At 34.4% G+C, this 22,375-nt stretch overlaps 4 protein-coding genes across 7 annotated transcripts in view; 2 read left to right on the top strand and 2 right to left on the bottom strand.

The window, feature by feature from the left end:
• LOC109544511 (RNA polymerase II transcriptional coactivator) overlaps window positions 1-48 on the top strand; it is a 1,970-nt gene extending 1,922 nt beyond the window's left edge. The window contains exon 3 of the mRNA XM_019914756.2: window positions 18-48. Coding sequence (XP_019770315.2) covers window positions 18-48 — 31 coding nt within the window. The remainder of the gene's footprint in view (window positions 1-17) is intronic.
• LOC109544667 (GTPase Era, mitochondrial) lies at window positions 5-4,091 on the bottom strand. The gene is made up of 6 exons (XM_019914980.2): window positions 3,743-4,091; window positions 3,558-3,682; window positions 2,280-2,454; window positions 1,613-1,790; window positions 1,199-1,402; window positions 5-244 (listed from the first exon to the last, which is right to left on the bottom strand). The coding sequence occupies exons 1-6, from the start codon at window positions 3,947-3,949 to the stop codon at window positions 60-62; spliced, it is 1,074 nt and encodes a 357-aa protein (XP_019770539.1). The 5' UTR covers window positions 3,950-4,091; the 3' UTR covers window positions 5-59.
• Window positions 4,092-5,331: 1,240 nt separating this feature from the next.
• Window positions 5,332-10,828, top strand: LOC109544587 (luc7-like protein 3; the record flags this gene model as incomplete). Its single annotated transcript, XM_019914873.2, is given in 4 exon segments — window positions 5,332-5,437; window positions 6,189-6,949; window positions 7,008-7,150; window positions 7,205-10,828. Coding segments are annotated over 4 exon segments (1,059 nt in total). The 3' UTR covers window positions 7,255-10,828.
• Window positions 10,829-11,395: 567 nt separating this feature from the next.
• The window catches only part of LOC109544639 (voltage-dependent T-type calcium channel subunit alpha-1G), a 58,982-nt gene continuing 48,002 nt past the window's right edge, over window positions 11,396-22,375 (bottom strand). For all 4 annotated transcript variants that reach the window (XM_048663499.1, XM_048663498.1, XM_048663500.1 and 1 more), the window contains 5 exons: window positions 21,172-21,321; window positions 20,409-20,979; window positions 18,131-18,504; window positions 17,410-18,024; window positions 11,396-14,905 (listed from right to left, as the gene is read on the bottom strand). In XM_048663499.1, coding sequence (XP_048519456.1) covers window positions 14,165-14,905; window positions 17,410-18,024; window positions 18,131-18,504; window positions 20,409-20,979; window positions 21,172-21,321 — 2,451 coding nt within the window. In that variant the 3' untranslated portion in view covers window positions 11,396-14,164. The remainder of the gene's footprint in view (window positions 14,906-17,409; window positions 18,025-18,130; window positions 18,505-20,408; window positions 20,980-21,171; window positions 21,322-22,375) is intronic.

The following is a 22,375-nucleotide window of genomic DNA, read 5'->3' as shown; positions in this document are numbered from 1 at the left end:
AACGAAATCTGTTATAGACAATTCATGTCTTGTATATTAAATATGTGACATTATGGGCTTTATTTTGCGATTTGTGGTGGTGGATCCAATACAATACTGATCCGTACGAAATTCTTAAAAGCATTTTGTAGGTCTTCTTGAACACTCTGGATAATTTGTCTTAATTTCCCATATCCTCCTCCAGCTATCAACTTTGACAGTCGTATTGAAGGCGTTTTAACTAATACGACTGTATTTATAACACCTGCAAATAGAAAGTTTTGAGTAAATTAGATTGTTAAGAAATTAGACTTTTTGTTGTCTTTCATATTAACAAATCATTGAAGATAATCACACTCCATATTCAATGTTTTTGAATTACATTATTTTTTGACCGCTCACTGCACCATTTTAAAACTTTTTTAAATTTAAAATCTTACGTAAGTCAAAGGGGATCTGTAATCGTCCAATTGTCGGGTTGTTTTTCCATTTTGTTGGTAACTGCATCAGTCTTTCTGATACTTTTGTCATGTTCGTGCGTCCGTATAGTAATTGGTTTGAAGGATTGTGTTTGACTGTATGTACCGGTTGGTCTTTGCCGTTGCGAGATATAATATTATATTGAAAATCCTTTATTTAAAAGTCAAATTAACATTACTTAACAAGAACGGGATATCGTTTAGTAAAATTTTGAAGACAATAAATACATTATTTTGATGTCCAGGCATTCCTGAGCTGAGAGAAGCTGAGACAGGAAAAAGTTTACAACATTTTTGCATATCTTTCGGAGGCGTTGATCAAACTTCTTCAATATTTTGAACGTTCAAAACAAATCGCCCGATGATCCTGGAGGGCAAAATGGCACACCATACAGAAACTTTAAAAGTTGGCACAGATTTTAAATCGTCCTGCTTGTAAACATGTACGTTCAAGCCGAAATGAGAATCAACCAGCAATGTTGGTTCCGTTCAGACAAATTTCATGCTACTGCACGTCGCTGAATTAATTTGGTAAGGCCCTGGACAATTTCCGCAGTTTACATGCAGATCAAGATCAGCCGGTAGACTGATCTAACATTTTGAGAGTGCAAGCCTATCATAGCACGGCTACGCTTCAGATTTTCGTACATCGCAAACACGCCGCGTTCGTTCTAGACTCCGCATTACAATACTGACCCTCTCAATAAATCCTGTCTAGCGACAGTGATCATTATACATACCTTGTTCATTTATATGAAAATACTCAATTTCAACTATCAATGAGTACGGAATCTCCTGTGGCAAAAAGTCCAATAATTTTGCTTGAACGGAACTTTGTATAATTTCCTCAGCACTTTTATCCGTCCAGATATTATCTGGAAACATCCATTCGCCTGGCTTCGATTTATCGACAAAGTATTTTTTAACTTCCGGTAATCCATCACCTGAAAATACATGTTTATTACTTTACATCAAGTACATATTCCCAAAATTACTATCGAATAACAAACAGCAATTTACAGGCAATTCGTTCTAAATGTATTAGAATCGTCTTCATGTCGGTATTTATATTAAGATTCTGATTTTGAATCTAAATGACAAATGCATGAGAAATTATGCAACAAGATCGTTGACGATCTTAGAGCAATACTCGCCTGTTAGAGCTGAAACCATGAAAATGTCTTTAAAATAGGGCCACGCCTTGGTTTCTTTCTCAAAGTCAAGTTTAGTTGAATGTTGCTGGTGGCCTGGAATTGGTTTCCCATCAACACAGTTATCAGTGAGTAGTCTGGTAATGTCCAGCAATTTTCGTTTCGATTTAAGAATATCTATCTAAAAGTTTTGTAGTGCGTAATTAGAACATGAAATTGGTTACACGTGTGGAGAAACAATTTTTTGTCGTTCATGAATACACTTTTGTTACACGCTCGATTGGTAAGCTCAGAATGGCAAGCACAACGACGCGGACTTTTCCCTACCCGCCAGCGAATTGATGGAACCTATTTTGGTAAACCGTGTATTCTGAAAAATAAGCAGACTTCCAGCTTCTTTCAATCTTTGCCACGTTCAAAGCTTGCATTGGTAAGTGGAACGACAAAGTTGATATTAGTTTGCCTCTAATATTATGTGAATTTTATGATTAGAAGACTTTTGGAAAGATTCCTGCGTTTCCTGCAAGCACAGTGTACTCGCACATCTAAGCTCTTTCTCGCCTGAAAAAAAGGTGGTCCAATTGCCCTCTATTCTGTCATATGTATCATCAACCACAAGAAATTGTTTATCACACCTGTATGGAATTTTAGCAGACTTTTTTATACTTACTTTATTTAAAATAAGGATACTTTGTTTGTCTTTATTCGATTCTAGTAAATTTATAATTTTTATGTCTAGCCTGTCTCTTGAATGGGAATTGGATACATCATGAATTACTCCCACGATATCTGCTTCTCGTAAAGCACGCCTTGAGTCTTTAAGGAAGCTATTTTCTAAATTAAACCTGGAAAAGTTGAGATAGTATAGCAGTACTAGTAATAGTATAGCAGTACTAAGAATAAGTCCCAGATCATGACTGACTGTGACTGAAGAATGAAGCCCAGCGTCTACTTTTGGTTGTTAATTTAGAAATTTACTTTACATTATGATTCAAGTCGTTAAAACACCATAAACCCACAATATACAAAACCAAATATCTATGGGCTCAGGAAGTTTAGTATAAACGACAACGCTGAATTTATGTAAATATTTTAAATGCTATTTATTCTTAATTTATCGATTTTAAATGGATGGATGGGCCCTTCATCTAGCCAACAGTAATTATCTGACTCAGCATGTTAAAGATATACTCTTTTACATACTTTAGTCATAAGATTTTCTTAGTTTTGCTTTGTGTAAAAATGCGAATTTCGACAACTTTGCACTCACGGAAATTCACTACTTTGAGGAAGCCAGAAAATAGGATTTTCGCTAAAAAATGACACAAAGAAAAGTTGTTGGTAAAGGGATCTCCTATAATGTGAGCATATTATTAACCGCGAACGCGAGGGCCTGATCACCTTCATTGATTATCAAGCAAAGTACTGTTGAGATTACGGGATTCCGTGCATATTTTCCAATATCTTAATAAGATCGCTCTGCTAACCGTTCGGGTATCAATCATGAATACCTCATATTAAACTTATTATGATATTCTTATTTTTCCTGGGTCTCAGTCAAAGTGTGTAGTAAAAATGTTGAAACATCGTTTATTTTATTACGTTTCGGCGAGACATCAGATTTAAAATTTACACAAACTCGTGATTGGTAGAAATCAACGTCCTTTTAGGTCTTTGTCTCTCGCCGAAACGTAATGAAATCAACGATGTTTCAAAATTTTTACTTCACACTTTGACTGAGACCCAGAAAAAATAAGAATATCATAACAAAGCGTGTAGCAGTCAGGAAAATAAATCAGAATTAAACTTATTCAAAATTAAACTTAAAAAAATAATTCACAGTAGTTTTCAAAATATAATTTAAGGAACGTAAAGCGTTTCTAAAAGACAAACCTCAGTTTGCTAAAAGTTTTACGATTTCTGGTGTTCCGCACATTTTCACTTTTACCTTTTCTTCTCATTCTCATTAATTAAGCCGGGAGTATCAAGAAATACAATTTGTGTATCACCGACTGTAATTATTCCCATGGCTGTTGATCTAGTAGTGTGAACTTTTGAGGAAGTTGGACATGCCTACAACACAAGAGCGCACATTTATTGGTAACTAAATGTGTACTTGTAATCTACAACTACCTTTCTATCCATTAACTGATTGATTATTGTACTTTTTCCGGAGTTAGGAACCCCTATAATGCCCACTTTCAAAAGTCTTGTATCGCATTGAAACCGAGGATGCTTTTCAACATTTTCTACGTTTGTACACAGTGACGAGCAACGTTTTACAAACGACACTAAACATTTTGATCTCATTAATTGCGATCCGATTGGCTGTGCGAACATGTTTGATGGAGAAATGATTATTTAAAGAATTCAAATTGGCCACTACTATTTCGTTTAGAAGTTATTTCTGGGTTATGGAGACTATTCCACCTATTCTTAGCTGTCCAAGAATTTCTCAGGCAGTAATGCCAACGCCATAAGCAATGGGTGGAGGCACACTATTCAGCAGCGTTGTAACGCAGAAGGCTGCTGAATAGTCCCTCTCGAATTTTGGAGATATTTTTATACAAAATGTTTATAACAACTCTAAGTGTTTTAGAGATAGGAGTAGCAGACGGAGTTTTTTTAGATGTTAAAATAAAGTGTTTTTGATTCTGTCGAGTTCGACGCTAATAAAAGTTTTTGTAAAATTTTTACAAAGCTATAAATTTGTCTTGTTATTTATCGCCTAACAGTCCTCCAGACCTTCAGTATTTTTCAGTCAAACTCTACAAAATAGAGCGTTTTTGAGTTGAAAGTAAAGCAAAAAAAATTCAGTCAAAACTAAAAAACTACATTTTTTAGCAAATTATTGTCATCATTTTTAAGGGAAAAATTGAGCGTTTAGAACAAAAAGTAACGTGATTTGAAGGCATTTAAAAATATTATTAATAAATGGCCTTAAAAGTAAATCTAAAACAAGTAAGTCATCAACATCAACGCGCCGGTGCGTTGGGTTGGCGCACCGAGCCATTTGCGCAGCACTGCGCTAACTCCTAAAAATTCACTGAGTTACCCAGGCCTACCCGGACATGTATAGTAGCTCAGTATTACAGAATAGACCGAAAATAAGACCCTGTGATTGGCTGACCATGTGACGTCTAAAATTTTTCAAGAGCTAAATCGGATTTTTAAATAGGTACCTATAAAATTTTTCAATTATTAAATCGGAATTTTTAACTATTTCTAAATTTTTTAAATAATCAAATCGGGATTTTTAATTACACGAAAAGTTTTTAATAGCTAAATAGGTATTTTTAATTGCTTCTAAAATTTTTCAATGCATCGGGATCCGTTAGTCTATTACTTACTTAAAGCTTACGTTTATTTGTTAATACTGGCAACCCTGCTTCAGTCTTCAGCAGGTGGTCAACCAGTCCACAGAACACTTCTGAACCGTCATCCGCAATGTCAGTTATGTCATTTCGATTTGCCTTTCATTATTAGTTTGGTAATCTGTGCATTACGCTTTCATTGTAGTTGCTGTAGTTGTTTGATCAGTTGTCAAACAATCCCATGGTGCATGAAGGTTTGCTAAAAAACGTGAATAGGATCATGTAAACTGGATGCATTCGGTTTAGAATCGCCTTCATAATTCTTCCAATCATTGTGCATTTTTTTCGATATTTAAACATCAGCGAAATTTAATTGGACAGCCGTGTTTCACAACTTTAAGCCGCAAGAATGGCGGTTCTCGCGGCAGCACAGCTTCTAGATGAGCTTATGGGGCGACATCGAAATGTTGCTCCAAATGAAAAAGTTAAATCCACGGATTGGGAGGACCCTGAGGTAAGATAACTAATTTAACAACGAATCTTAGGTATGTATTTTCAATAAATCAACTTCAGTTGATTTGCTGTACTTGGTAACCAACCTATTGTTGGCGTGACAATCAACGTTGTTTTTTTTGAAAAATTTTTTAGGCACCAGTTCGATTAAGCCCTAATCCAATGTTTCCTACTTTTGGAAAAAACTAATTATGATTGGGGTGGTGTAACCAGTAATTTAAAAGATGGTTCTTAAAATCAACATTTGCTTTTTGCAGATATACTAATATCTTATCGTATTGAGGACGTTGCTTTAAACCTAATTAAAGCGGCAGAAATCAATACGTTTTTGCTTCGTAAACTACTCTATAAATTTCGTATTATAGTGAGATTATATCTAATAATGAGATTTTATTGTGGTCAGCTATTTGAATTATTTCAAATCGATGTGACTATTTCTCCGCTCATGACATTCTACCTTATGATGCTGATTATTCCTCTCCAATGATCGTTACTAGCAATTAAACTCGATTAAAGTGGTTAAAGCTTCAACTGATTCTTCGAAAAATAATTTGTGGATTCTAAAATTCAATGATATTTTTCTTCAACCAGGCAACACTTTAGACGTACTTTTTTATTTTCTCGCCGTTGAATTTTCGGCTGATACTTAATTTAAAGGTTTTACTTAAAATTGCATTTAAATTTATTTTCGCTTTGCTACTCGAAACTTTTGGTGGTTGTCCAATTAATTAACACACGTTTTTCTTTTACAGTTTTGCAAGTTTTTTATGGTGAAGTTCTGTCCTCATGATCTCTTTGTAAATACACGCGCTGATCTAGGTCCATGCATCAAAACGCATGATGAAGAAGCTAAAAAGCTATTTCAAGATGCGAAAAAAAATCACCACAAAAAAATACAATATCAAGAAGATTTCATTAGATTTTGTTCGTCAATGATAAATGAAGTAGAAAAAAAAATAATAAAAGGCCGACAACGTCTAGCTTTAAGTGGAAAAAACGTGTTGGCTGTTACGAACCCACAACAAGCCGAAAAAAATCAAGAACAAATAAACATCTTAAATGAACGAATAAACGAGTTGGAGAAAGAGGCCGAAGAGGCTGGGACGGATGGAAATGTAGAACAAGCTCAAGGCCTCATGAAGCTCTGCGATCAGCTAAAAGAGGAAAGAGACGCCCTTAAAAAGGCCGAACTAGGACATTTAAATCTTACTGCGCAGTTAGCTGTTGAACAAGAGAAACAAATGGAGGTTTGTGAAGTGTGTGGAGCTTTCCTAATTGTAGGTGATGCGCAACAAAGAATCGACGATCATTTAATGGGGAAACAACATATGGGATATATGCGATTAAAAAAAGCATTAGAAGAGATAATAGAAGTTGTGAAAGAAGCCAAAGAACCGAAAAAGTATATCAGAGATAAAGAAAGAGAGAGATTCAACGATAGAGATACAAGACGGGATAGAGAAAAGGATAAGGTTAACGCACGTGAAAGGGACCGAAGCCGGTCAGAGTTGGGGTAATGTTAGCCCACATTTTTGTCCAATAATCATTACGTCATTTATTTCTCTGATTAGGGAGAAGGATCGACGCATGGACACGGAGCGAAAGAATAAAGAGAGAGACAGGGAACGGGAACAAGTTAGAGATGTGGAGTTGCGGGATGGAAAACGGGAGAGGGATCGCGAACGAGAGAGACGACACCGCTCTGACCGAGAAGGTAATTTTCATCATCATTTGGTATTAGACATGAATGTTCGTAATTTTTTTATAGATCGTCATAGGCACCATCATCACCATCACTCTCACAGGCACCGACACTAATCGTCACCAATCTTGTAGTTGACCAGTAAGACCATCTATACAGGTAGGTGATATTTTATATAAACTGATAATTAATATTCTCTTTCAGGCTCTGAACAGGTTAGTGATTTAATAATTTATAATAAAATTGTTCCCTGCTAATATCTTCGGGTTTATGGCAATGTTTGCATATACACTGATAATCGACTTATTTGATGTTTTTATTCATATAAGTATTATTTCTGAAGGCGAACATTTTTTGCATAGTGTAAATTCGGTGTTTTTATTATAGTTATTATTATTAATTATTAAAGTATATTGATAGTTGAAGTAAAGTAAATTCGAAAAATCGTAACGGAAAACGACAATGAAGAATTTTAAAACGGTTTTTTAAAAATGGAATTAAGTAATTCATTTATTCGCAGATTGCAAATGTTACTTTGACTATATAAGGCAAACATTGCGAACCGTTATTGTGTTTGGTGAGCTGTAGAGAAGTGTTGCAAACAGCTTCATCTGATTAATGATCTCACATGGAACATATGCATTTACTTTTTGTTTCTTAAGTACTTTACATTTTTGACGCGAAAACTCTCATATCAGCCAGTCATGGAAAGAAAGTCACGATAGGTACGAAAATTTAACGTATTTTTGTCATCCAAATAACATAAACGCATACTTTTCATGTCACAAACTAGTTTGCCATGGTAAGATAATTCATCAGATTATGTTTGGTATCGAATTCTGAATCAGTAATTAGTGTAGTGGATAATAAAGTTTAAATAGTTGTTTTATAGCATCTGATATAATGGACATTTTTCTACTTTTTTTTCAATTTTTAAAGTGTTTTTGTTGATTATCCTCACATTTACTACTAAAATCAAGATCAATCAAATTCTTGTTTTCTGGTATGTATGCACATTTCAGGTAGAACGAGCTAAAAACTACAACTTACCTATTTACATATGTTTTATTAATTTATAGTTATGGTTCTGAATATTCCACCATATGGCCCTCTAAATTCGAAATTTTCTATAGGTAAAAGATGAAATTCGACAAAGGGTTAAACCATATTTTAGTTTTGTTTTACTTTTCTTAAGTCATTTTAATCGGATGTTATAAACAATTATCTTAACTGATTATCATTTAAAGTTAAAATAAGGCTCACCATAACACACGCCTGTATGAAGATACTTTAATGACAACAGAACATTTAATTAATTCTCCCAAAGGTATTTTGTAACAAAAACTGTTGGCATATTCGGGTTTATTTAAATCTTGAAAAGGTGGTGCGTGATATAGTGTTCAAAATCACGTATGGTGAACAGGTTTTGTGGTTTATGTCTAACTGATTGTGTGATGTATACCAATTTATTTGCAAACTATCATAGTCGACATGGTCAGTCATTGCCAAAAATGTGTCTTATAAGTTTTCAGCAGTGAAACATCCCAACAATGCTGCAAACAGTTGGCAACACTGTACGCTCAATTTTTTGTACTTTTCTACTTTTGCAATGAGAGGTATTTATAGCTTAAGTTTAAAATTTTAATATTTCAAAGCTGATAGCTCAATATCAACGGGTACCTACCACTCTAGTTGACCCTCATTATGTGTTTCATCGTCAATTGTAAACGAGGTATTTATTCAATAATTTAGCTTTGTCCTGAACGTACTCTTGAAGCCGATTAAGATATGTACCAATCTGACAATAGACAGATCTAGATAAAATCTTGATGATTATTTCGAATCTTGCAACGGAATCTTGGAACAGGAATGCTTTTTGCTACGTTGGTCTTTCACTAAATGTCCTCAGTTAGAGTAGCAGATTGTGCCTGGCGACTAATGTTAATAATTTAAATTGATCTTTCCCTTAGGTTTGTTGATAGTCCTCATTTTTGTAACTAATGTATATATGTATGCTGTATTTTGGTTACCCTCACTAACCCCTAGTAACTTTCAGCTAAAGGAGAATGTATGATGTGTTATGATGAATGATTAGCTGACAGATCTGTCCCTAAGCAAGCAAGTTTAGTGTGTACCTACAAGGACCTTGCAAAATCCATTTGCCCGTCTGTAAAAATATTTCTATTGTATTTTATATTTTTAATCTATTTTACTGACCTTCAATGAGTATTTCTGTAATTTCAGGCTGTTCCCAATTAATACTATTTTTGTGACAATTTGTAGGGATCAAATCACTTTGTTATTATTACTAATATTAACTATATATTGTTAATCTATATAGTTTTCAATGCTCCTATCTCTCATCAAAATTTAGTTACATCATTCTATTCACTTGACGAGAATACCTTATTAAAATCAGCTCAATACCGTTGCTTCATCAATAAAGGTAACAATTCCCAAAGTAATTATATACATACCTGTATTTCGGTGCGGAAACTCATGTAAGTTTTACTCTGGTCTCTGCTTAACTTCGCTTTATAACCTGATTTCACAACATCAGCTTTAAACAGTTTACAACGAAATTTTTTCCCAAAAGTACAATATTGTTGGAACGGTAGAATGTAACCTTTAGGCAAATATAGAGTTACTTTAGAAGTTTGAGATGAAAGAAAACGCGCGAATTCTTTAAATTGTTTTTTATGACTGGGTTAGTGCTTGTTTCTTTTAAACTCACCATGGTCTTAATCTCTCTAACGCTTGTTTTAAAATATGTATAATGCAAGTGTTCTTACGATATCATATGTGTACTTTTTCAAGTAGTACTTATTCGATATAAGCTGGTCTTATGCTGTTGGACATGTTAAGTATATGAAATATACCTAGATTTTGAACTCAAATTCAAAGAATCGAACTTTTTACTGTTGTGAAAAATATTAGCAAATGGGATATCAATTTTTTTCTGATAAATTTAATTCGTGCTGTGTGTCTCCTTTAATGTTTAACCTCTTCTTAACCTTGTCTGGTGGCATTTATACTGCTTCTACTTAGCAACAAAAGTTAGCTTTTTCCATTCAAACTTCCATCAAGTAACTATCCTGGATATTTCGTAACTACATTATTTCCACATGTATTTATTTGTTCTACGGATTTCAGTAATAGTACAGTATAAGGCTTCAAGAGTATTTCAGATATTAAACAGTAGGTAATTTTACCCAAAAGCAGTGGTCCTTCTCTCATGCTTTGGTCTGGCTCTTTGCAGTTAGCAACAGGTGAGCTCACAATTAATCTTGAGAACCGATGTTAGGACTGTGGATGACTTTCCATGGCCACCATATCTGATATATGTCCTCAACTGAAATACTTCCCAGATGCCATTTAACATCATGTAGTTCAGGTGACCTAGCTTGTAAATTTTTTAAATTAGTTCTTTGATTCCCATTGCTGGATAATTGCCTCTCCCCGTTTTGTGACTGTAGGTTTTACAAATTGAAAAATATTACAATTTTGTTTAAACCATTTTGATATTTAATTGCTGTTTAGTATCAAGAGATTTCAACACACGGTCAAACTTTCAGTCACATATGTTTTTAAATGTATAATAAAACTTCTAAGTAGTATTAGTAATTGCCTAATTTCTGTAAATGAACTTCATATCGAAGGATTAAAAAAATAAACGATTTTCGCCAAAAAGTTGTTTTTTAGAGTCCTATATGCTCCGCTTGACAAGAATTAACCCATTGGAAGTTACCATTTACAATAATTCTTCATCCATCTGGGAATCGTAAGACCGAAATACGGAGAAACGCTTTTGCCTGTGGTTAAAATGATACTGATAAATAATAGAAAAACAAAGAAGCGACGCCCTGAAAACAGTAAATTAAGCAGCAATGATTTAAAATTATATTCGCCTGGTTTAGATTGTAGCATTCTTTATGCTCAACCTTTGTTCATCCAGTGTTGTGCTTTGGCGCTTGTTTTTCTCTATCTGGCTGTTCTCAGCCACTTTCTTCCAGCTACAGTCGCTATATGATCGATCCATCTCTTCCGAGGTCTTCCTATGCTTCTTTGTGTTTTAATCATCTATAACATCTTTTCAACTGTTCCGTACCTGTCCTAATGACATCAGATCGTTGATTCGTTATAAGAATCGACAAATAATTTATTTACTGAAGGAAAATGAAATCGTACACTTCAGATTTAGGCTAATGATAAAATAGTACGACCTGATTTCCTAACGGCTAAATTAAACACCATTTTACATATTTTACAGTTGTTTATTTTTACATTTACTAACGATTTTTAAATACTAGTAGCTAATTTACAAACGGTATTAACGAAGAATTCAAGATTTAATTTACAGACAGAAGGCACAGGTTAGAATAGAATCGAACAGCCTAACAAATAAAACTCCAAATGTAAAATGCATATGCCGTGCTTTAAAACGTGCTCGAATCTTTATCCGGACTTGCATAAGTCCCCTGCGAAGCTTGAACATTTTTGAAAAAACTGAAATGATAAGTTAACGCGACAGCATTCTGAGCAGGTCAAGTTTTACTCAATAAACAACTTGCGATTATTTTTTAGTTATAATTTTATTTCCAATACGGAAATAATTTGTTGCTTTTTAAAGTTTTTAAATAAAAAATGTTCACTTTTTACATTCTTTTAAAACCATGTTAAAGGTTTTTAAAATGCAAATCATTCTAGAATTGCAAATGCGAACAAACTACAAAACTGGTTAAAGGCATATTTTTACATTTGGTCTTCAAACAAAACATTGAGAGTTTATAGAAGTAGGCTCTAAAGACTGTTCATCTACATGTAGAATTAGATGCTAGAAATATTGAAAAATATATTTAAATTTTTATTTCAATAAATAAAACATTCTGTACAATTGCTATTCGTACGAAGCAGTATTTAGACGCTATAATAAAAGGTAAGGGGGAGTAAAAATATCACAGACAAGACATTGAAACGATTTGATTTGACTATATCGTACGCCATTACACTACATTTACTGTCTCGGCTACAAAATTACCGAATTGTAAATTATTTTTTAATGGCCCGAATTTCCAATCTTAAAAAATATATTTTGACTAATACAAATATATTTTCACTTACGCAAACTCAAACAAAATATTTTTTCTTTTAATATAGACCGAACAAAAATATATTTCGTGCGTTTATGTCACATTATGTTTAAGGAATGAGTTGTTTGCTTAATTGTATTAATACTAATTTACAACAATGCCCATAGTTGCCAATGCCATTAGTTATAGGAAGACATGGACATAAATGTATCTTTTTGTTCTAAGAATCTCAATAGTTAGAGCAACTATATTTGCTGTATGCTATTAATATTTTCTGAGCTGTTTTCCTTAACATAATATAATTATTAGACAATGTTACCTAAACAATCATAAAATTCTTTTTCTGTTTCGAATCATTACTTTTTTGTTAATATAGGAGATTAAGTTCTGCCCAACATGTGCTACATTATTATACAATCATCACTAAATAGCTAATTCAAGCTACTTGCATTCACCTAGTTCTATGTAATTAGGGTTCAGTTAGATTGTCAGTTTTAAATTCATTTTAATCGCTACATTTTCTTCACCTTATATACTGTGTATCTATCTAACATTTTTTAGAGAATTAACCCTGTAAAGTTTTGCGCTTTATAATTAACTTTTAAACTGTTAATATACTCAGCAATATTAATTCATAGTACTTTAATATTGTGAGTATACGAAACTAAGTTATTAGAGTAATTTACTCTACGTTTTTATCTATCTAATAGCATACACATTTTAACTATTCGTTTTTAAGTAATCTTGTTATCAACAATCCTACGTTAACGGGTTGCTGCTTAACACTTTATAATAATATTCACTGTAGATATAAACATCTGGGTTTAAAGTTTTAATACAACAAAAATTTGATGGACTTAAAATTCGATGTTGCAGAAAGTGGAAAATATTTGTATTTTTGAAGTTTGCAGCTAATCGACACATGTTGATTGCAGATGTTTAGTATCGAAATAATGGGTTTGCAACACTTTGCTGTTGATCCTATCACCCGTACCGTATGAAAGGAATAATTGTCAAGAATAATTATGGTGGAAATGAAATTTATATTTATATTTTATCGAACTTTTTTACTGCATGATCTTAAATATTTCGTAATAAAAGTTCTTACCCGAATGCCTGTTGGAAACCGTGGAAATATTGTCAGAAATTTCTCCTTTTCATTTTATAATTTATCTTATAACAGAAATTTTATTTGATTTCTATTCTATATCAATTCTCATTACGCTGGAAAATATAAATAAGTTTCATAATGGAAACTTTAGAACCTTTAACTATCTAATTTATGTCAATCAGAATAATGCATTGATCTCAAATAGCTTTAGGAACTTCACGCGTAACAATTCTCTAGGACAGCGATATTGTGAATGAACTCATTCTAAATCCCGTAATAATTATAGCATTATTTTTTATTTTTTACATAGTTATATACTGAGCCTGACTTTTGAATATGACATAGAAAAAGTTCTCCTAACGCTTTTTGTACAATTGCTATACATACTCGTAAAACTATCCTATTATCCTAGATAATACATAGAAATGCAAAGATTTTGCGATATCTTATTCGTAGTTTCTGTTGACTTCATTGATGTTGCAGCCTGATTAGAATAATCAAATGTACCCATACGGTGTTGTCATAGAAAATAATTAGATAGATAGTGTGATTAGTATTAATTTTTAAACTGTTCATATGTTGAAGGAATTTTTTTGGCAAAAAATGCAGTTTGTGAATATTTCAAATAACTGCAACCGTATTTGCTATTATGTAAGATTGGAAATATCAAGGATCGTTTTCTTGGACATAAAATTTGGACACCCGATAGTTATTTAACTACTATTTGACTCTTAGTGCACATCTGAAAAAGTGAACAGTTTGTTAGAAAGCAATTTTTCCCTAGATATTAGTTAATTATAAAAAGAACTTCATATAAGTATGGTATTAAGAGGATTCCTTTTTAGAATCGTTTTGACTATCCTGCACTAAATGTTCCTCACTATCATGCGATATATCAAATATATCGAATTTATCAAGCTCTTTGAGCGTTTCATCCAACTGTCTTCGTTCAGTTATTATTCGTTGCACACTTTCTTGGCTATCATGCCTCGGAGGTTTGAAACATTCACTTCTATCTCTTTTTTCACTAGTAAACTTACTGCTCGCCGGGTTTAAACTGCCCCCACCTGGAGGTGTAAGGAATGGAGTTTCCTCATAAAGGTCCATAGAAACTTGTTTCTGGAAAAGATGCTTTGTACTTCCGTATAATCTGTTGATTGGCTTAGTTTCCTGGGGTACTAACAGTCTGCTGATGTTATGTTCTTGGATTTCGTTTACGGTTTTTAGATAGTTTTGAGGGCTATCAATATTGGAGACTCTCAGCTGGTGTGTAACTGACGATTCCATAGGTGGAATAGTTAAAATTTCGTCCAAGTTTAGCCTAGTGGATTCCCGAATCGCGTCTTTCCTATCGGGAGGCGATTCATCGCAACACGCCACTTCTTGTATACTGTATATATCAGTAATGGAATCGTCTATATTTTTTATGTCTGATATGTTGGACATCATTATTGGAAGTTGACTGTGCAGAGTCTGGCGACGACTTTGAGATGGCTGTCTTTCCAAGATTACTTTTGTGCCGCAACCGGGAGGGTTGAAAACGAAATTCGATGGCAAGGAAAGAACCTAAAACAAAAGCTTCAATCAATTCGTATTGCTGAATCCAAGCTCTTTATAAGCGCTCCGTTCTTTCGAACAGCTGTCTAGTATAAAGCTAAAGCATTATCTACAATTAAACTGGAAGCAAAGGCGCCTTTATGTTGCAGTATCCACCTTTTTGGAAAGCTTCTAATACAGATGCAGGTGGTTTCTAGTTAATTAAATCGAATCAACCTACCTTCAAAGAAAAATGATGGCCTTTAAGTTAAATATACAAATGTAAAACTATTAATAAGTAAGGTAACTCTGTAGTCCATGCCTTAACAGGGATAACACTGTAAATAAATCATAAATCATTAGAGATATAGGTCAGGAATAGTACTATCTTTTAACTCGATTCTCTTGTTTGAGATGCATGGGTACCACCTAGCTAAAGTTTTGCAATTTCTTGCAAGTTCGTTTCTTGCAACATCATTGATATTGACGTAATAATCAAGTTTGTACTTAATTGTAAAATCTTTTTATTTCAAGGTATATTTCTTGACCTGCGGTTTTCTGATAATTTTATAAAAATCGTTAATATGCAAGCCTAGAGAGTTCGAGGAGTTTTTCATTGGAGTTGATAGACCCACTAAAAATTATATTTAAAAATGCCATTAGCAGCAACTCAAGCTTAGAGATTCTAAGTGACAAGATGGATGATAAATTAGAGGCAAACTAACAGTTAAAGGAGTTAACACAGAGATGGCAAGAATGGCCACACAGAAGCCAAAGAATTGTAAAATAGACAGGATCGATAATTTTCTAGTTGTGAAGATTTAGAAGAAGTAGACATGGAGTAAACTGAAATAAGTTCGTTGTGTTATGTTGCGTAAAACATTCGGTGCGGCAAGGGTTTTAAAATGTAAGATATCATGTTCTCAGATATTTTCCAATGTGCGCTCAGCCAGGAAAATTAAGAAAAAATAACGACCCTGACTGCATTCTTTTCATCTCCAGGATCAAATAAATCAATGGGTGTTCAACCGAACAATGTGAGACTTTTTGAGGAGCGTCCGCACATAATTCCGAATTATGTTCGTAAAACGAGTGCGGAGATTTAAAAAGCGAGTGCGAGCGCCTAACCGCGAAAGGCTTGATGTGGCTTTACTAGTGAAAACATTAGTGTTCTCTTAAGAGAAGTCGGCAGGCTTCTCTTGCGAAGCGAATATGTGTACGTGTGTGTCGATTTTTCTATAAAAAAAACCTCCGAAAGCAAATAATCGAACCCTTAGGTACGTATTTGGCTGACGTGATAAGGCCAATTGGAATCAATTCTCTAGATGAACTTTGATTTAGAGGCGGAATTAATTTGTCTTCGAGTGGTCGAGGTTTCCAGTGGATGGATACTTGGAAATACATTTCCGGGAGTTTTTCGTGCGAGTGTCTGAGCGAAAACGAGTGATTTTTGTTATCAGTTGAACTTTAAGTGTCTAGAATCAGCGAAAGCATTTTGTGATTCTTCTAAAAGCGATTCTGAATCTAAACGAGCTTGATTTTGAATTTTCCGGTGGAAATTCAAGGCTTAAGGTTCGATGGTTCGATCTCTGAACTGGGCAAGGGCGGATCCACTTTTGTGAGAAAACTACTATTTCTTTATCGATCGTTCATTTTCTAGAAAGGTCATTTAGTTCTCCCTGGAATTATGCAAAACTGAGCGTTCTTGCTCATTTTCCTTCCGAGAAATGAGGCAAAATGGGACGGAAAACATGAAATTTTGGCCTAATCTTGCACCTAAATGTCGGATATTMAAATTTCRCTGCCTGGGTCAAAACTACTCCAGGTTGCTCACTCACGTTCTTATGACTGAATTGAATTTTCAATTATCTATTCAACGATACCAAAACGCATTATGTGGCTCAAATTGTTCTTGATAAACTTCTAGAAAAGCAGCGTCATGTTTGAGTCGATTTCGTAACTCAAAAAAAAACAACGCAAATCCAAAACTTCTTGAAATCAAGCGTTTTTTGAGAAAATTGCCGACATTTTCTTATCGATGGTACACTTTCTAAAAAGGCCATTTAGTTCTCTCTGGCATGATGTAAAAATTAGTGTTACTGCTCATTTTGCTTCCGAGAAATGAGCAAAAACGGAACGGAAAACATGAAATGTTGGCATAATCTGGCACCTAAGTGTCTGATGTTAAAATTTTGCCTTCTGGGTCAAAACTACTCGAATTTCCGCAGTCTCGTTCACATGACTGAATCGAATTTTCAATTCTCTATCCAACGATGCCAAAACGAATTCTGTGGCTCAAATGGTTCTTGAGAGAATTCGAAAAATGAAGCATAATGTCCCAAAAAACCACGCAAATCTAAAACTTCCTAAACTGAAAACTTTTTGGAGAAAAACGATTGTAGTTTGTACTCTCTAATTGCTTATTTATCTAAGGCGAATAATATTAAATAAATTGAAGACATCTGAAAGTAATAAAATTAGTTGGAAAGCATTCAAAAACAGACACAATTAATTTAGCATAGACCAAAACTTACTTTGTGGAGTCTTGTCTGTTGCTCCGTATGGCATTCTTGTGCATCTAGCTGAAGGGCCAGGCAGAGTTCCCGCCTTTCATTTTGCTCTTGCTTTTCCTGAAACTCTCTCTCGAGTTGAATGTCCATATCCTGTTCGTCTTCGAGGTGTTTGTGCGATTCTTCCAGATGTTTCATCAAAACCGCTACCACCACATTGACCAGCACGAACTGGGCCATCAGCACAAAAATAACAAAGAATATCGGAGCAATAATCGGAGATATGCAGCAGTTCTTGATGCAATCATCAGTGGAATCACAGTTCTCGTTATACAGGGTGTCTTTCATGATACCGTTCCAATTGTCCCCGGTTGCAACGCGGAAAAGGGTGAGGAAAGCCATGCCGAAATTTTCGAAATGGGCGTGTTCTCCTAAACCTTGGCAAGGGGTGACCTTGCAATCTAGCCGGCCAAATAATTCGACACCCAGGGCCGCGAAAATGAAGAAAAGAAGGAAGAATAGTAGCCCTAGATTGCCGACTTGAGGAAGAGCTTGCATGACCGTGTCTAGAAGTGCACGGATACCCTTCGCCATTTTTAGGAGCTTGAGAACCCGAGCTATCCGCATCACTCGCAACACCTGCAATGTGAGAAAGTATAATAAGCACAGGGAAATCGGATTTTGACAATGATGTGGCAAACGGCTTTATTGCTAATTCCAAAACAAAAAAAAACAAGATACTTACACGAATAATTGTGGGATTGATGGGAATAATCTTCATTTCGTTTTCCTTCATTTCTTCAATGATAATCCCAAATACCGAGAGAATCACAATCCCGACGTCCAAAATATTCCATTTGTCCTTTATGTACATTCGAAAACCTAACGCGATCAGCTTCATAATGCTTTCCAGAATAAAAACGGCGGTAAAAAAGTAGTTGAATATACGCAACAAGTATTCCCAAATGGTCGGCATCCGGTAGCTTTCGGTAGCCATTGTAACAACATTTAATCCTATCACAGCCGCAATGGCGAGGTCGAAGTACTTAGATGTGACTATTTTGTGGATAAACAACCTCCACGGAGGGTAGTTTATGTAGTATGGAGGTTCGTTCATTTCTAGAAAAAATACAGAAATTATTTAGAAAGCAAAAATCAGCTTTCAGTCTCATGTTAACTTTCGCTATACTATGTTTTCATATAGATATATACAGAGAAGAATTATTGAGGGATAAAACATTAGCCTTGATTGAGCTAATTGTTTTCCTCATAAATAAAATGTTTATTAAGGATTCACGATGCAGATATAAGAATTTTAACCACACATACCAAGAGCGAAGAAAAGGAGCATTGACTTCAAAAAATTTAATCTAAATATTTCGTCGTTATTAGTAGAGTAGCGGAATGTTTTGGATTCATCGCAGTACCGTCTGCAAAACAGGTCATAGTTTTGTAGCTGCTAATAATGCGCAAATTTTACATCACGTYTTTGGTTCTTATTTGGAAATTGCTGGATATTTTAGGATTCMTAGGGAGACCGTCAGGTGRATTCTAAGTKCTTGAATATACAAGTTAAMTTGAACAGTGATTTTTCCGATTTTTAAATGATTATGCGGATTTGATACCTTTTATTCTGTCTTTATTTCACAATTTTACMGCGCTAATRAATTTCACTCCATTACTATAATATTACATTTWAAATTATTTTATWTTTCGTTAAGTTGTTAATTCCGCTACAAATTGAACCACCAGTTCTCTTTGTAACAATTGTCGTTAATTAGTTATGTAGACTTGATTACTTTAAAGTTGATTCTAGCTTGTTACTATCCAAGCACAGTCGCTCATCAGTTTTCAAAAGTATAGAAGAATTTTATTAGTATTCCACACGGATAACGAGCAATGAAAAATCTTCCTTTTCTTTCCAATATAAATTAGTTTTAAATGAGTTTATGCATTCCGATATTTAATCTGCGTCAAACTGGACTACGAATGAAGGTTGACTAGTCAAGTTAATTTTCTTGTTTTTTGTTTAATTTTAGTCCGTTTTCTCGTTAGTTCGTTCTTTGCCATTTTAACCATTCTGGCCACTATTTAACATGTTATATCCGGTGCCGTTGGGGAAGTTTGCTTGGAGTTTGACGAGCATTCTTTTTATTTTTAAGAACATTTTTATAAATGTTATACTGTTATAAATGTTACTTATGTAAATACTTCAAAAAAATTAACAACGTTTTAGTTTTTTTATTTTTCGTTAAGTTGTTAGTTCCCCTACAAATKGAACAACCAGTTCTCTTTGTAACAATTGTCGTWAATTAGTTATGTAGACTTGATTACTTTAAAGTTGATTCTAAGCTTGTTCCTATCCAAGCACAGTCGCTCATCAGTTTTCAAAAGTATAGAAGAATTTTATTAGAATTCCACACGGATAAAGAGCAATGAAAAATCTTCCTTTTCTTCCCAATATAAATTAGTTTTAAATGAGTTTATGCATTCCGATATTTAATCTGCGTCAGACTGGACTACGAATGAAGGTTGACTAGTCAAGTTAATTCTCCTGTTTTTTGTTTAATTTTAGTCCGTTTCCTCGTTAGTTCGTTCTTTGCCATTTTAACCATTCTGGCCACTATTTAACATGTTATATCCGGTGCCGTTGGAGAAGTTTGCTTCGAGTTTGACGAGTATTCTTTTTATTTTTAAGAACATTTTTATAAATGTTATACTGTTATAAATGTTACTTATGTAAATAGTTAAAAAAAATTAAAAACGTTTTCCTGCATTTAACTTCAGTAAAAATAAATAGTGTTTTGCCTAAAATAAAGTATTTGCTTTTGGTGCCTAGTCTAGACTTTACTGAATAGCACCTACTTTAAGTGTTAGGCAATTTTATCCGCCATGAGAGTTGCTTGTTGTTGCAACTGATTAACGTAAATATTAGCTGAGATTCACAGGAACGTTTGTAGTCAATATGAGACTCAAGTGTGCTTATAGTAGTTACATGTTAACTGCAGAAAGGCAAAACTTACTTCGTCTCCGTTTCTCCAGCTGCAAAGCCCGCTTCGCTGCCCTTCTGATCCTCTCCTCCTTTTCCTGCTCTTCCCTGCACCTGTGGAAATTTTCTACCACTACCCCTACGAACATATTAAGAACAAAAAATCCGACTAACAGAATAAAGGATATGAAATAAAGCAGGCGCCATTCGTTAAAGTTTGTGATCGGTTGTTTGTCGACCTCCACGGCATCCAATCCTGTATACATAATGTTGACCCAGCCGTCTCGGGAGCTCAAAACGAACAACGACATCAGAGCTTGCACCAAGTCGTCGAAGTTATACTTTTCGTTTTTCCAGTCATAACCCCGACCGATGCAATCGGTTTTATCTATTACGGTAGTGATGTTTTCGCCGATGCAGTGGTAGAATTTTCCTTTGAAAAGCTGGACTCCCAGAATACCGAATATGATAAAAAACGTGCAACAAATTAGGACGATGTTGCCGATAGGTCGCAGGGAAGACAGCAGTGTTTGGACGACGAGCTTCAGCCCGGGCGCTCGATTGATTACCCGTAGGGGTCGAAGGGACCTCAGTAAACGGAACACCTGAAACCATTAGAAAATTATCACATACCTACTGTACTTCTAATTCTTGCGATTTGTGAATTGTCTATGAACATGTAATGCTTGATGAGCACAGGTCATTTCCTGAACGTTCGTGAAAAAAATTATTATAAAATTATAACATGGGGTTCTTTGGAAAATCGAATGAATTATTTTTCAGATCATTGAACTCACCCTGAGGATGCCAAAGATCCGAGATGTTGTGTCGTTGATGAGGAACATTATAATATCGATTACAGAAATTATCACTAAGGCACCGTCCATAATGTTCCATCCGGATGTAAAGTAGGCATTTGGACCATAACACATACCAGCAGCTACAACCTGAAATTTGAACACACATATGCTGGTTTCAACCCATTTTGACTAACTCCATTTATTTATCTTCTTGCTAAAGAGCTGTATATTGTACTGTACTCATAAACTATTATATCAGGTATTAATAAAATTGTAATTTTTTATTTAGAATTGCATCTATTCTGCGGGTGATGCTTCCTCTGAGCGTTAGAAGTTTCTGTATATACTATCTGAACCAGTTAGAACTTAGTCAATCTATGATCTGAACTATTCAATTATGAATGAATCTGATCTATTCAGTTAAATAGAAATTTTATTTCAATTGAAAATTGCCTCAGTGTTCAATAAATACACTATTTCACAAGTTATGTGTATTTTGAGGCTTGGAAAAACGGTGATTTTATTTTGAAATTCTACATCTTGCATCTCATATTAGAGAATTAAAGCTGTTTAAATGTATCAGACTATGAAGGCTTTCACGGCCGGTTAAATCACATTTAGGAATGTTGGTCCTTCTAAGACATCTTAGAAGTCTTAGTCGGAAAGCACGGGAGATCACTTCGCCCACTGCCTCATCGCCTTTGATAATGTCCACCGCAGTTGTGGACGAAACGTCAGGAAGAAATTCCCATAGACCACGGCTTCAAAGCCCAGAAAACATTCCTAAATGTGTTTAAATGTATTTCGAATGTTTCATGTTGCTATACATAAGTCTCGATTGACATCATCATAGATTTTTAAAAATAATCTAAAATTGTAAAATCTTATAGAATTATAGTATAATCATGTAATGTAAATCTATAAATATATATTTTGCTAAAAATCGTTCTATATGAGAGGCGCGTCTTATCGTTCGGTGCTAATTTTAAAGTCCGAAATCCGAAAGGTACGTATCTCCAGTACACGGTTATAGAAAAATTTTTCTCCAAGTTTTCTGTCTAGGCAATATTGTTAGTCAATTCGATTAGCTTCTTCTTCTGCTTTATTTTTATTTTTTTGTTTTTGTACAGTTGCACTGTACGTATAGTATTTGATTAATTTAGTTGATTACGGACCAGGGGCGGATCCAGCTTTAAATTCA

The sequence above is a fragment of the Dendroctonus ponderosae genome, unplaced genomic scaffold (genome assembly GCF_020466585.1).
Source record: "Dendroctonus ponderosae isolate FM_Combo_2020 unplaced genomic scaffold, Dpon_F_20191213v2 Dpon_F_20191213_2, whole genome shotgun sequence".
NCBI classification, from domain to species: domain Eukaryota; kingdom Metazoa; phylum Arthropoda; class Insecta; order Coleoptera; family Curculionidae; genus Dendroctonus; species Dendroctonus ponderosae.
This window is presented reverse-complemented; position numbering and strand designations above follow the sequence as displayed.